The 14,564-nt window shown below is 41.2% G+C and overlaps 1 protein-coding gene across 1 annotated transcript in view; it reads left to right on the top strand.

Moving 5' to 3' along the window:
* LOC111587683 (F-box and leucine-rich repeat protein 7) overlaps nt 1–7,707 on the top strand; it is a 28,802-nt gene extending 21,095 nt beyond the window's left edge. The window contains exons 3-4 of the mRNA XM_023297748.3: nt 4,451–5,065; nt 6,250–7,707. Coding sequence (XP_023153516.2) covers nt 4,451–5,065; nt 6,250–6,986 — 1,352 coding nt within the window. The 3' untranslated portion in view covers nt 6,987–7,707. The remainder of the gene's footprint in view (nt 1–4,450; nt 5,066–6,249) is intronic.
* Nucleotides 7,708–14,564: the final 6,857 nt, after the last annotated feature.

Genomic DNA, 14,564 nt, shown 5'->3' with positions numbered 1-14,564 from the left:
TTTGGTAATCCAGAAAGGAAAATAACTGATATTTAGAACCAGTATACATTAAATGTAATGTTTTAGCAGCATGCGATGGCAGAGAACCTACCATTCATAACTTCTTCACTAATAAGGTTACTATAACTGAATTTGTACTATAGAAATAGGAGTGGTTAAATTAGGATGCTACCTCTGTTTATGTGGATGTGGAATCCACTGAGATTGATCAGTTTGTCTCTCACAGTTACATCTGCTGTTCTTCTCCATTTTTCGGATCTTTCAATGTCCTATCACTTTTATTATCCACTAAGATCCAAATCTTAAAGCATTATTACTGTTTTCTAATCTGTTTCAGGGTAATCTGTGGCTGAATCCTAACTTATCTGATAGCTGTTAGCATAGACTTAACCACTGCGAGAGAAGCTAATTTCCTGGTATGTGTTTCCTGTTCAGTTTTTTCAGTCTCTGCTTGAGAGACACTTCTGAAACCACAGAGTGACTACAGACAGAGAGGTGGCTGCATCAAACCTGAAGTAGTGCATCTATCAATTGGCCAATAAAAATACAGATAATTATAAAAATGCCAAATATCAGCCACAAGGATCAGTCTATCCCCAATACTGTATAGCATCAGTGTTGCAGATATTTGAATTTACAGACAGAGACAAGGATTCACATTAGCGATGGTCTTCATGCTGCAGTTTGTGGTGAACAAGTCAGACTTGTTGCTTTTCAGCACAGGCACAAGTCTCACATACTGGTTGCATATGATTCCTTATTGCTTAACAGTACTTCCCCCTAAATCCGAAATGCCGCCTAACAATGAATGATGATCTGTTCTGAGGGACAACCTCTCTTCCCTCTGCTCCACACATTTGACTTTGATTTTGCCCATCTGCTCTCTGTTGTATATTCTCCTTCTTCTCCGGATGACATTTTAATAGTTAGAAGGGACGTGACATAGCTCACCAAAGTTGATTAATTGCCTTGTAGAACAATAGCATTAACATCAACATAAGACATTCGGTCTTTCTACTTGTTTGGAAATTGGATCCATTATTTTGTTTCTCATCCAGAGTCCCGATATTCATCCCAGAAACAACTGTGGCTTGCTTGAAATATGAACTAATTCTGTACACTTGTGGCTTCTGTTCGACCAGTCAAGCATTGCTCTGCACTTTGTTTCAATCAGAAGGTGCATTAGTGTGCACATTTATAGGGCTAGGAAGTATACAAACCAGGAATTGGCTACATTCCTACAATCAGAAAGAAGGTAAAGCTTGGTACCTCAAAAGTTGTTGCTACTTTCTGTACATGTTAAAAGAGTTGCTGTTGAAGAATTGAAAACAAAAAAATGAATAGATTATCATCAGGTAGCTCCAACATTCAGCCTTTGCAAAAAAATTGTTTAAACCTCAAATACCTCACAAAAATAACTTGACCTTTTTAAGTCTTACTACGGACACAAGCATCAACAAAGGCTTGCTTAAAACCCAAACAAATCTTAAATATCTGTGTTTAACATGTCTGGAAAATTCAGCACTGACAGGTTTCTGAAAAGGTATGTGTACATCTCTACAGGGGAAAAAAGCAGGAACGTTTTGGGGTTGGAACCTACCAGGAGCCAAGTAGATTTCTGAATGCGAAGAGCAAAAACAGTTCCTGAAAAGTTTGTTTGAAAACGTGCTGACAAGTTACTGTTGTGTCCACTGCATTTTAAATGGCCTTTTGACCAAAATTGATGCTGCATATTCCCTTTTAGTAAAGTTGACCCACATACTTTAATAAAAGCTTTTGTCCAAAACTGATAAACTGCATTTTGTAATAATCGCCTCAATGGTTGTGAATCTTTCACGAGTACGACTCACTGGAGAAATTCCTTCTAGCGTGCCCTTATCACATAACTGTTACTGTCTCAAACAACAACAAGATTAATCACCTCATTTTTTTGCCAATAAGTCTGGAAACTCTACATTGGACAGCTGTAATGTGACATCATACTCTTGAAATGCTTTTAGTGATGAGTATCAGTCCACCTAAACTCCTAACAATTGCACAAGACGGATTCAAGGGGTGATGTTCGGGACACCGATAGAATCAGGGAGAGCGTACCGGCGCGATGGGTCGACGCCTGGAATCAGTTCCGACGCCTCGCCCGACGAGGGATTCCGTCGTCTCACGCTATAGAGATGGGATCCAGCCAGCAGCTTCTCACAGCTGCATCTTCAGATGTGGCGGCAATCAGCGCACATCTGTCAGAAGGGCCTCAGTGTTTACTCAGGGCTAACCGTACATTGTCAGGCCCGGCGCTAAACTCCTCAGCTGCTCTGCTTTGAAGCCACGAAAGTTCATCTGATGAAGAGGCCCTGCGACTGCTGCTCGAGCGCCTGGCAGATAAACGTGACACATTTTTTCCCCCCAAACAGCCCAAAACGCGATAGCGAGATCCATGGAAACTCCTCTTGACTGATGATAAAAGCCGGCGTGGCGACATCGTGATGAACTCTGCACTTGTTGACTCTAACTCTAACCCTTTCCAGCAAAATGATGGATAAAAAACATTTCACTAACAGTAAAGGATAGGTTTGATGTTCGTCTTTCAGAATGATGCACATAAAAGTGACTATTTATAGAACTACCAGGCCGGTATCATGTCTTCTGTGGCCCTGGAGGAGCTTTGTTCAGTAGAGGCAAATAACCCTGATGGTGTCATTAGGGGTTATCAGACAGCCATGTGTTACAAACAGGGGTTATGGGTTTCATGAAATATTATTTTTGGAACAGGATGCTGCAAGGTTCAAGTTCAGTTTTTCAACCAGTCTGGCTTTCAATCTGTGTCTTGCAAGTCGACAAACTTAATGGACGTGCAGCACTGGAGTAACCTTTCAAAATGGAAATCCAGTTTGTTCTTGCATGGAAACAAGGCATACTGGTCTTTTTTTCCTTCTTTTACTTGTCAAAAGTAATTCTGTGAAGTGTTGGAAATGCCTACTTGAAGCAGAAACGAGTGAGTCATGTTTGCGGAAAGTACAACAAGAAGTCAAATTACAGCGTTGATTGCAAAATCATTCCTGGAATAAATTAACAATGTATGCGAGGGTGGATGTTGGTGCAGTTCAGTCATGGATGATGCTGAAATTTGAGTAGAATTCCCCAGTCGATCAGTAAACAATTATAGGACGACTCTGGGTTTTCGCACCATTTGTTGTTGTCAGAAAGTATTAGCAAAAGCATGATCACTGCTTAAAATCTGCTTTTAATTAGCCAAAACCTCCATTTATCACTGAGAACCAAAAGATTATTCTCAGCCATTTGCTTCAAAACTACTAAATGCACACTTGTCAGACTCCAGACAGCGTTTAAGAGACACTTTTAGATTTGTGAAACCTTTATTCCATTTGTGAAGACAATAAAATGGCAATTCCACATATTTTTCTTTATTTAAACCAAATTAGACCCAGTTCTATCCACTATATGATGCTGGTTAGCCCACCAAGTATTTTTTAAGTGGGATTTTTTTAATAGTCTAATGGTCAAAGACTGCTAACCTAGCTTAGGCTAGCAGTCTTTATGCTAATCTGTACTAACCTAAGCTAACCACAACCATCTGTTGATCCAGCAAACACAAACCAGAGTCAAGTTTGTCCAAAGACGATTCCAATAAAGTTTATTCAAGCAGAGCGCCGCTATTGACAGGAAGCAGATGATTTTCTTCATCGCTTCCATCATGTGTTCCTGTCAAACAGCTATTGATCAACCTTTTCTTGATTTATCGAGGAAGTACAGAAGAATTCCTCTTATATGACAAAAATAATCTTCATGTTAGAGATGCTGGAAACATTGCTGGACTTTTGTTCTGAAAATTAAAATCCATCACAACTAATGATCCAGTCCTGTTGCTAGTTTTAAAATTAGCTTCTTCACACAGAAATCAGCTGACTGTTCTCTAAATTCATTCATTAATCGTGTCTGACCTGTTGGAGGATGAAATAACGTCACTGAAGCAGTTTGTCTCCCAAAACCACAACATGTTTAGTTTACTGATGTGATGTTGGTAAACTACACAGTTAATGTGAAAAACAGTTAATTTGAAAATAATGTCAAAGAAAGATGAGTTATGGGCTTCTTAATGGCTATTCATTTTATCTGCTAAATATTATTTTGTGTTTATTAACTGGTCTCTGGTCATTTTGCAAAAGTGGAGCTAGTTGAGCATCTCTGCTACAGACTTATCAACTCACTCAAAGTCTGCTGTGCATGAGAAAAGTAATTCTGGAAATCATTTTTCCAAGTTAACACCGGCATACTTTTCCCTCAGCAAACTAAATACTTATCAGTCAAAACAACCAGCAAAGCAAATGTCAGGATTTTTTGTTGCTTCCTGCTCGTACACATTAGCTCAAATTTGCTTTTGAGACTTCAAAAATAGAGGATTCATCTTGTCTTGTTTTCTCCTCCTTTTCTTCAGGTTTAGACTCCAGTACGAGGACGCTGAGCACCCCCAGCCCAGGTCTGATCCTCCCCTCCAAGTCCTCCTCTCTGTCCTCGCCCGCCCTCTCCAGCAACGGCCATGAGACCAACTCTTCATCCTCGTCTTCTGCTCCCGCCGAGACGGTCGCCGTCATCCACCCTCAGCCCGGCACTCACACCCGCTCCAGGCAGAAAAGCCACCACCTGGCGCCCATCGACCTCCTCCCCGACCACACCCTGCTGCAGGTCTTCTCCCACCTCCCCACCAACCAGCTATGCCGCTGTGCTCGGGTGTGCCGCCGCTGGTACAACGTGGCGTGGGACCCGAGGCTGTGGGGCACCGTCCGGCTAACGGGGGAGCTGCTTCACGCCGACCGGGCCATCAGGGTGCTCACCCACCGGCTGTGCCAGGACACCCCGAACGTGTGCCTGACCCTGGAGACGGTGATGGTCAACGGCTGCAAGAGGCTCACCGACCGGGGGCTGCACGTGGTGGCCCAGTGCTGCCCCGAGCTGCGACGCCTGGAGGTCGCCGGCTGTTACAACATCTCCAATGAGGCTGTGTTCGAGGTGGTGTCCCGCTGCCCCAACCTGGAGCACCTGAACCTCTCAGGTAAAACAAACACCATATTGTATATTATAAGCTTTGAGCAGACTCGCTGATTTTTATTAAGGAGCTACCTTACATCACGCACATGTGTGGATTTATCTCAAAGAATTCCTCCTCTCGGTCTTTTTCAGTTATTTCTGGTAAGATCATTAGAGGAGCAGGAGAAGCTCTGCCAACCTTAAACTTCCATGTGGGAGAAGAAAGGCTTTCTTTAGCTGAAAGCAGAACTTACCTCAACATGAGTAAGAGGAGCGGTCTGCTGCTTTCATTAAGGAAGTGACACAAATAACAGTGACTTGGACTAGAGTCTGGTGGCAGACCAGTGTCTGCGCCGTTAGCACCAGGAAGCCAGCCCTTTGTTGTAAAAATAGCCTTTTAAAAAACCTGCGGGTTTTCATTTGAAAGAAATAAACTAATGAAATCAAGTTTATTTTGTGACTGTTAAGGGCAGCAAGCTTTGATTATTTGCCTAAAAAGTTACCGCAATTGTGTTTTCCTTGGAGTTGTGTGCACTCAAACATTTTCTTGCTACTCTAGTTGCAGCAGGCTTTACTGTGGCGCCCTCAAGTGGCCAAACATAAGCTTTTACAGCAGGGGTGTCAAACTCATTTTAGTTCAGGGGCTACATTCTAAATGACAAAAGAACAATGAGCAATCTAGTATTTTACTCTATGAAGAAAACAGCTTGTCTTGGTCTAGAAATTATTTTAAATTTATAGTTTTACAAGTTTACAATTCATCTGTCTTACTTGCTTGCATATATGCACATAGTTTCTGGTGGCTGTAGGGATTCCTGCTCTCTATGCTGGCCATTAAGACGTCTCTTATTAATGCAAACTGAATATAAATCATTAAAATATCTTCCAAAGTGTGGCTGAAGATAGTGTGATTAGACAAATGAAGTGGTTATGGTCTCATAATATCAAATTCCCTGTTTTTCTTGCTATTTCCGAATAAATGAGACACCTGCATGCACCCGTTAGCTTCAGCTGTCCTTTAAGAAATCATTTTTAAACCGAATAAGGAATGAGATTCGTGCTTCTTACCCTTATATTGCATCATGAAGGTGTTTCTTGAAAACCAGTAAGGATAAAAAAACTTATACAGGCGTGTGAGAACTGATTTAAGACCTTTTCTTTTGCCGCAAGAGTGAAAAAAACTCTAATTCCTGCTTTGTCTTCTTCCAGGCTGCTCCAAAGTGACATGCATCAGTCTCACCCAGGAGGCCTCCCTCCAGCTGTCCCCCCTGCACGGCCAGCAGATCTCCATCCATTACCTGGACATGACCGACTGCTTTTCCCTCGAGGATGAGGGTTTGCGAACTATCGCCTCCCACTGCCCCCGCCTCACGCATCTGTATTTGCGCCGCTGCACCAGACTAACGGACGAAGCGTTGCGCCACTTGGCCCTCCACTGCCCTTCGATACGGGAGCTTAGCCTCAGTGACTGCCGCCTGGTGGGGGATTTCGGCCTGCGCGAAGTCGCCCGTCTGGAGGGCTGCCTGCGCTACCTGAGCGTGGCCCACTGCACCCGCATCACTGACGTAGGAATGCGCTACGTGGCCCGCTACTGCCCGAGACTGCGCTACTTGAACGCGAGGGGTTGCGAGGGGCTCACGGATCACGGCCTGAGCCACTTGGCCAGGAGCTGCCCCAAACTCAAGTCCCTGGACGTGGGCAAATGCCCGCTGGTGTCGGACAGCGGGCTGGAGCAGCTGGCCATGTACTGCCAAGGCCTGCGGCGAGTCAGCCTCAGAGCCTGCGAGAGCGTGACGGGCCGAGGACTCAAAGCTCTGGCGGCCAACTGCTGCGAGCTGCAGCTTCTCAACGTGCAGGACTGCGAGGTGTCGCCGGAGGCCCTGCGCTTCGTCAGGCGCCACTGCCGGCGCTGCGTCATCGAGCACACAAACCCCGCTTTCTACTGAGACGGGGCCAGTTCTTGGACCGGTCCTCTGACAAGCGGATGTTCTAATATTCCTGCTACGGTGTTGGCAGAGTCAGAACTGGTGTGCAATACTGGCCAGAATCTGTCTTTTTTTTAAAAAATCCGCTCCGTGGCTGTTAATGCTGTGCTTTTGAAGATACTTCCACAGAATGTATTTAACATATTTATCTGTAAAAAGGCAGAGACGTACAGTATTTCAGTATATTACGTTCCCCCTCTGGCATCACCATTTGCATTGTAACAACATGCTACGACACTGAGCACTGGGTACAGCTGCGTTACCATTTAAAAGCATTGTAATATATATTTTATTTTAAAAGTCGTCCTCACCTTAAGGCCCTGAAGCATAATCATTATCATACATTACTATTTATAAACAGTATCTTTCAGAGTAAACCACTGAGAATGTAGCAGCAACAAAGCCGATACCGGTGATTTTCAAAAATATACTCAGTTTCACTTTCTTCGTGTTAGCGTGCATATGCACTTTATGCAATTGTACTGACAATCACTTCAACTGAGCTCCAGGTGTCATATTTTCACATTTTTGTCAATTACATTTGTGCTAATTCAAGGTTTGCTTTTACTTGAGAGGGCTTTTACTTGGCAGATAGAAACAACGTGTAATGGGATCATTGTTGACGATAAACAAGAACACATTGCTGCTATAACTGTGCCAATAAAAATCTTCTAAAATCCAATCTCGTCAGTCTGCGCATGTTTAAGAGTCGTTAAGGTAACTGAGAATAGAGGAGTCTGTGAGGCTTTAAGGATTGGAGTGAGTGTGCTTCCTGCTTTAATGCTATTAGAGGGACTAAACCTGCGTTTGACCTGACAGCAGTGAAAGCACAGATTTATACTTTACTTTGTTTTAAGTCCTATTTGCTGAGATTGTTGTTCTGAATCTGTCTGTTGTGTGAAACCTCCTCCTCCTGCTCTCATTTCCTGTCCTCCTACAGTGTATATCAGTGCTAGTCAACACGGTGCCCGCGGGCGCCTGGTTGCCCGCAGAGACCATGTGAGTTGCCCGCTACACATGTTCTAAAAATAACACTAGTCACCATGAAATTCCTTATAAAAAAATATAGTTGCTGTTCTTTTTAAATCAAAAATACTTACATTAATGCAGATTTTAAATTACAATATTTATTATAATTAAAAAAAAAAAACTAAAATGTCTTCGTGTAAATGAATTTTGACCTTGTCCGAGTCAGAGTTCACTGCGCATGTCAAACCACCACGTCACTCTGCTGAAGCATCCGGACGCAGACACTTTGGGAAGTTAGATGTGGTTTTTACCCCTAAAACATGACAGAAGTGAAAGAGAAAACACTAGTGATGGCGAGATGAAGCTTCATGAAGCATTGAGGCTTTCCATCCAATTGCTTCACTCATGGTTCGAAGCTTCATGGTGCTTCATTTGCTCTACTGCGCCATCAACTGGATAAATAAAAGTAAAACAGGCAGAGTGCCTATAATGACACTAGCTTTGCTATGTGAAGCTTTGAATTGTGCTTAAATGATAATGCCAATAAACAAGTAATATACTTAACATAGTGTCTGCTTTTCCTGATAGCAGGAACAGAGGGGGAAATGGAAACAAATTGGGGAGAGATTTGAGATTTGTAGCTTGACTGCTTGATTGATGTCAGGTTCTGGCTTTCTGTAAAGTGCTTAGATACTTTTAATTGTAATTAGGGCTATATAAATAAAATTTATTGTGCTTTTGCTACTTGTTTTGTGACTGTGCGTCTGGTACCAGTGACAACCTGTAAAACAAAAGTAGGAACAACATTTTATTTGTTTTTATTCAAAAACATCAATTTTTCCACAGTGCTGGGATTCAGGCGACTTCTGTTTTTTTGGACAATATTTCTCTAGCTCCTTGGAACACAACAGACACTTCACCTTTTAAAATACCAGAAAAAATTAGAACAATCGATGTGTGGTGTTGTCACAGTTATTCATATTACACTTGTTATGTGCCTACTTTATTAGGAGAAATCAGGTCAAAGTGTTTCCAGACAGGGGAGAATCTTCTCTTTCTGGCTGGTTCTATAAAAAAAGAGTCTCAAACCAATTGAATGAAAAGATACAGCAGGTAAAAATCCAACAAATGTGAACGGGGAATCCATTGCGTTTCACTGCCCTTTATATTTTGAATTGCACGTCAAACCTGCGAACCATTTCCTGTGTTCCAGTTTAACTGGTGATCAGGTTAACTGGCGATAGTTTCTGTCTCCAGATGTTTCGTCCGCAGATTCGTCACGATCAGACCTGGATTTACGTGAAATAAAGATACCAGATAAAGAAGACCTCGCCGAAAAACGTCGGCATCACTTCTTAATAAAGTCTGTATCCATGTAAATATCATCTACAGACAGTAAAAAGAAACGTGCGAAAAACAATAAAAACTCGTTCAGTCATCCACATCCTAACCCCTCATTTCAAAGCTCGTTAACCGCTGACAATATATTTTTTTAAAGGAAGGGATCCGACCTGGTCATAACAAACAATATATTGTGTGATTTGTGTCTTCCCAAACACCCTGGCTGGTTTAGAAATGGCAGAAGATACTTTTAAGGATGTCGCAGAGGAAGACTAGAGTGAATTGTGGTGTTTGACAGTATCTGATTTAATGACATGTTCCTAATCCATCTTAGAGTACATGTAGGCTAAATATACAAATATGGCAGCACAATATCTTCAGAGTCCAACAGGAATATCTGTAGCTGTAACGTTCAAATGTGACTGTAGTCTACTTCAATACTTCCAATAGGTGCTCATGGCTCACTGTGTAGAGCGAATAAACCATTGTTTGTTTTGACCAGATTGAATCCCTTCCCTTCCCTTTTTTTTTTTTTATTTTAAATATTGTCAGTGGTTAAAGTGCTCTGAAATGACGGTTAGGACGTGGATGGCTGAGCGAGTTTTTATTGTTTTCTGAGTGACTAGTTTAAACAACGTGGTCTCAGTTTGTTCCGATGTATTTTAGCAAATCAAGCTGATGTTGTGCTGCGTGTTGTTCTGATGGGAGGCTGCTGAGGGTCTGAGTGTTTCTGAGAACAAACCCGAGTTAAGCTCGAAGTTCTGCTCTGGATCTGTTCCACTGAACACACAAACTAACACACAACACAGCAGTGGACGTGCTTCTATGTTGTGGGTTTTATTGGTGAGACAATAAATAGTTTTGTGACTCGTTCTTAACCAGGAAGCCTGTGTTAAGTTGTAACTATCCCTAGTTGACATGGACGTGTTTCCTGAACAATCACCAGGTGTTAAACACCTGACAGGATGACAGTGATCTATGTAGATGAAGCAGAACGTTTGTAGAGCTGATCGGTAGCACAATGAATAAAACGGTGGTCTCGAAATTTTATCGCTGGATTACGTGGGTTCGAATCCTCTCACCTACTTGAAAAATACGTATTTTTTATTTCGGTCCGCACATTTCTTTTTACTGTCTGTAGATGATATTTACATGGATATAGACTTTATTAAGCAGTGATGCCGACGTTTTTCGGCGAGGTCTTCTTTATCTGGTATCTTTATTTCACGTAAATCCAGGTCTGATCGTGACGAATCTGCGGACGAAACATCTGGCGATGGAAACTATCGCCAGTTAACCTGATCACCAGTTAAACTGGAACACCTGAATCTCCATAATGTGGAGAGACGCTACTTTACCTGCCACAAAGCTTCCATGCTAACTAGCCACCTGGTAGCGCACATAGACTGTATGCGCACTACGGACAGGAAAACCCGGGACTTAAAGGCAGCTTTGACGTCTACTGCGCGGTGAAAAGTTTCTTCGTGGAGAAAAATGTACCATTAGAAAAGCTTGGATGGGGCTCCTCCATGACGGGTCGGCATGCAGGCTTCATTGTACGATGCAGAGGTGATCCAGACTTCCCAACATTCCTACATTACCACTGCATCATTCACCAGCAGGACATATGTATGTACAAAAGTGGCTGGATTTGATCATGTGATGACTCGTGTCATAAAGATCATAAATGGCTCCAAAGCCAAACAACCAGGACATTGAAGGTGCTGCTGGAGGAGCTGTCAACTGAACATGGTGACTTGTTACTACACACAGAAACCACATGGATCAGCAGGGCAACAGTTTTGTAGCTTTTTTTGTCACTGTTGGCAGAAATCAAAGAGTTGATGCAATCCAAAGGGGAAGACACCTTGCTGCTTGAGGACACTGAGTGGATTCTTGCCCTTTCATTTTTAACGGACATCACTGGGAAACTGAACCATCTGAACTGTGAGCTGCAAGGTAAAGGTAAGACATGATAAGCTCTGCAATGCCAGGCTTCCCACTAACACACATTTATAGACAAAGAAAGAGGTAACATATGTTGTCATTCAAAACACCGTGCCATTACACAAAAATGTGAAAAATAATTTGTTGAAAACGTTTAATGATTTGTTGTTATGATCTGTTAAAAATGTTGCAATGCTGGTGAAAAATGCTGGTGATTAGTACTAATGTGATAGGATTCATTTCAAAATGTGAAAGAGTTGATTTTTTTTCTTAAATAACTGATAATTTGTACAAACATGGGACAGAGTTCTTGAATAGTTCAAAAATGTTACAAAGGTAGTGGTTTGCACAAATGAAGCATGATTTGATGACAGTTAATGATTTCCTAAAAATGTTAGAAGTGACAATTTGCACAGAAATGTAACTGGTGTGATTTGGAACAAAATGCTGCAATTATGCTGATTCATACAAAACTGCCAAGAAAGATATTTACCAAAGTTTCAGAGATGGGATACCTCTGACTTTTAAATATTGGAACAGATTTTCATATAGATGTGTGTGTGTGTGTGTGTGTGTGTGTGTGTGTGTGTGTGTGTGTGTGTGTGTGTGTGTGTGTGTGTGTTTCCTACCGTCATTGTTGTGGAAATCATTGTTAATAATTATTGTAAGGAATAATTAACATAAAAGTGATCAGACAGTCTTTTTACATATTATTTTCATTATTATTATTATTATTATTATTATTATTATTATTATTATTATTATTATTATTATTATTATTATTATTGTTTAAAGATGATGGCGCAAGTTTGCTATTGAGGAAGTTTGTATCAAACAAGGTGCCCTTCGTACTACTCAGTACCCTTGAAGTTGCTCTCAGGTTCAAAAAGGTTGGTAAACCCTTGTGTATATGTTATGGTAAAACAGGAAGTAGAGCATCTCCAAACTGATCCGACCTGCTAATGAATCGATTTCTCTAAATTTCTGTTCTGGATTCATTTTTAAAAACCAGCAAAGATGTTCCAGTTAGGCAAAGGGTGCAAGGCAGCAGGTGGAAGAGCGTTTAAGCATCTCATTTGCTCGTGCATCTGGGAGGCCTTTGTGGTTTTTCTGAGTCTCACGAAGAGGTGAAGGAAGCCATCAAACTGCCTCTCTGGCTCTCGTCGAAGAGCTTACTTCCTGTAAATCAGTTGCAGCCCCGAGTTGCGTTTTAAAACTTGAATGAACTTGTTCCAAGCAACGGGTAATTAATTGTATCTTTGGCTGAGGATGTATGGTTTGGACACAGTGCAGGTGCTAACGGGGCAAATTACAGTGATGTTATTGAGGGGCTGCTGGAGAGGAGGATCCATAAAAAAAATTGTCCAAATTGTCTAATTGTAACCATCACTGTCACTTCTTCTTATGCATAGAATTTACTGCAGATCTCAAAGCCAGTTTCTCCAACTTTCTAGCTGCTGTTGATTTCTTTTTCAACATTCAGTCCTCTCTGTTCTGCTGCTACAGACAGATCTGAGATAACTCTTGTCCTTTAGTACAACCACAGACTTCTCTTTTTAGTTGAGCAGTGACCTTTAGCCTTTGAAAGTCTGGAGCTAATAGAACCCGTGTACATCCAAGGCTGCAAAAACGGATACACTGAATAAACAATGATCTTTTTTTTCTTTTTAAGTAGTGCCAAAAATGACATATGCAGATTGAACATCAAGGCTGTGTTCCAAGTCTGGAATTTTTGTTGTTGCAAATGTGAATGGGAAATTTAATGAGGTTTTTCTCATGTGCAGAAAAACAGAACCCGGAAGTTTCACTTTGGTTTTCTACGCTTGCAAAACTCATGAGATTTCCACCAGCATCACTGTGCTCAGTGCGGTTAGCTTGCTAAAAAAAAAAAAAAAAAAAAAAAAAAAAAAGCAAACCTAGGGAACATTGTGTCCTCCTGCATGTTTTAGTTTGAGTTTAGGGCATTTTCTGCTTGAACAGGATACAGCATCAGTGGAGGGAGTTTGGAAATGTACACGTGCATAGATATGCATTCAAATGGAAACATATAATGATGAGCTTTGAGGCGATTAAATAAAACTAAAGCCAGGATTTGCCAAGAAAATATACAAGAACATCTTAACTGGATCAAGAAAACGAGACCCGGAAATTACAAAAACAAAATTCACCTAAATTTCATACAACAGTTGGTACACAAAGGCACAAAAACAAAGAAAGTACACGTGTTCTAGTTTATTTCTTACATTTTTTTAGTGCCAAAATGTGAAACTTTTTGTTTTTTACAACTTTGAACTCATCTGTCATAATATTTTGAACAGTTATTATTTAAGTTTTGTACATTTAAATAGGTGCCTGATAGCGTCTGTCTGCTTTTTTTCTTAGATTTTTATTAAACCGACAAAATGATTAAACAAGAAAAGCACTCAGAGTGCAGTACTCCACCAAGGCTGCTCAGTCGTATCATTTCTGACGGCTGAAATCATGAAAAATTTTATGGCAGAAATCACGGCAACATAGAATGTGGCCATTTAATATAGATGTACCCACAAACAAAATGACCTTGTGCTGAGCACAGACGTGTGTTATGCATGTTTACGTTATGTACAGATACCGAATCGCGTGACCTAAATATGCAGCGGGTGGCGGGAATTGATGGGACTCAGAAACACCCCCACAATTTAATAAGTTATTCCTTGTGTCATTTCCATTGGATAAGTCCTGATAAGTCCACAGTGGTAGATTTGTAGTAGGATCACAATCATGTGATCGTCAGCAGACGGCTGATGTAGTGTTCACTTGTTGTCATAGTTACAGTGATGCCGTGCCGCTATCTCCCAATGATACAGAAATCTTTAATAAATCCATGGATCCAGACTATAAACTGCATCACTGCCTAAATCTAATCACTTGGTCCTTGTGTCGTTTTTGACTTTCCCTGAAAATTTCATCCACATCTGTTAGTCTGTTTTTGAGTAATGTTGCTAACAGACAGACAAACAGTTGGATAGACAAGCAGACAGACAGGCAAATGTACACTGTTCCTCAGTGGAGAAATAAAACTCAGACTGCTGAAACAAAGCTATGCATATGGGGTAAAAACAGTATTAAAAAACAATGATTGCAATCCAAACGGCAGACAGTTAAGTGAAAAGTTGCTTTTGTGTTGTTCAAGGAACCTTCTAGTATGAATGCCATTCCGTATATCCGTAGTCTGTATATTCCTGCGATACCTTTTTAGGAGATTACATTTTAGCAGGTTTAAACCTATTTTATGTTGTGTTT

Source organism: Amphiprion ocellaris, chromosome 22, assembly GCF_022539595.1.
Source record: "Amphiprion ocellaris isolate individual 3 ecotype Okinawa chromosome 22, ASM2253959v1, whole genome shotgun sequence".
Taxonomy (NCBI): Eukaryota; Metazoa; Chordata; class Actinopteri; family Pomacentridae; genus Amphiprion; species Amphiprion ocellaris.
The sequence above is the reverse complement of the archived record's forward strand: the minus strand, read 5'-3'. Positions and strand labels throughout refer to the sequence as shown.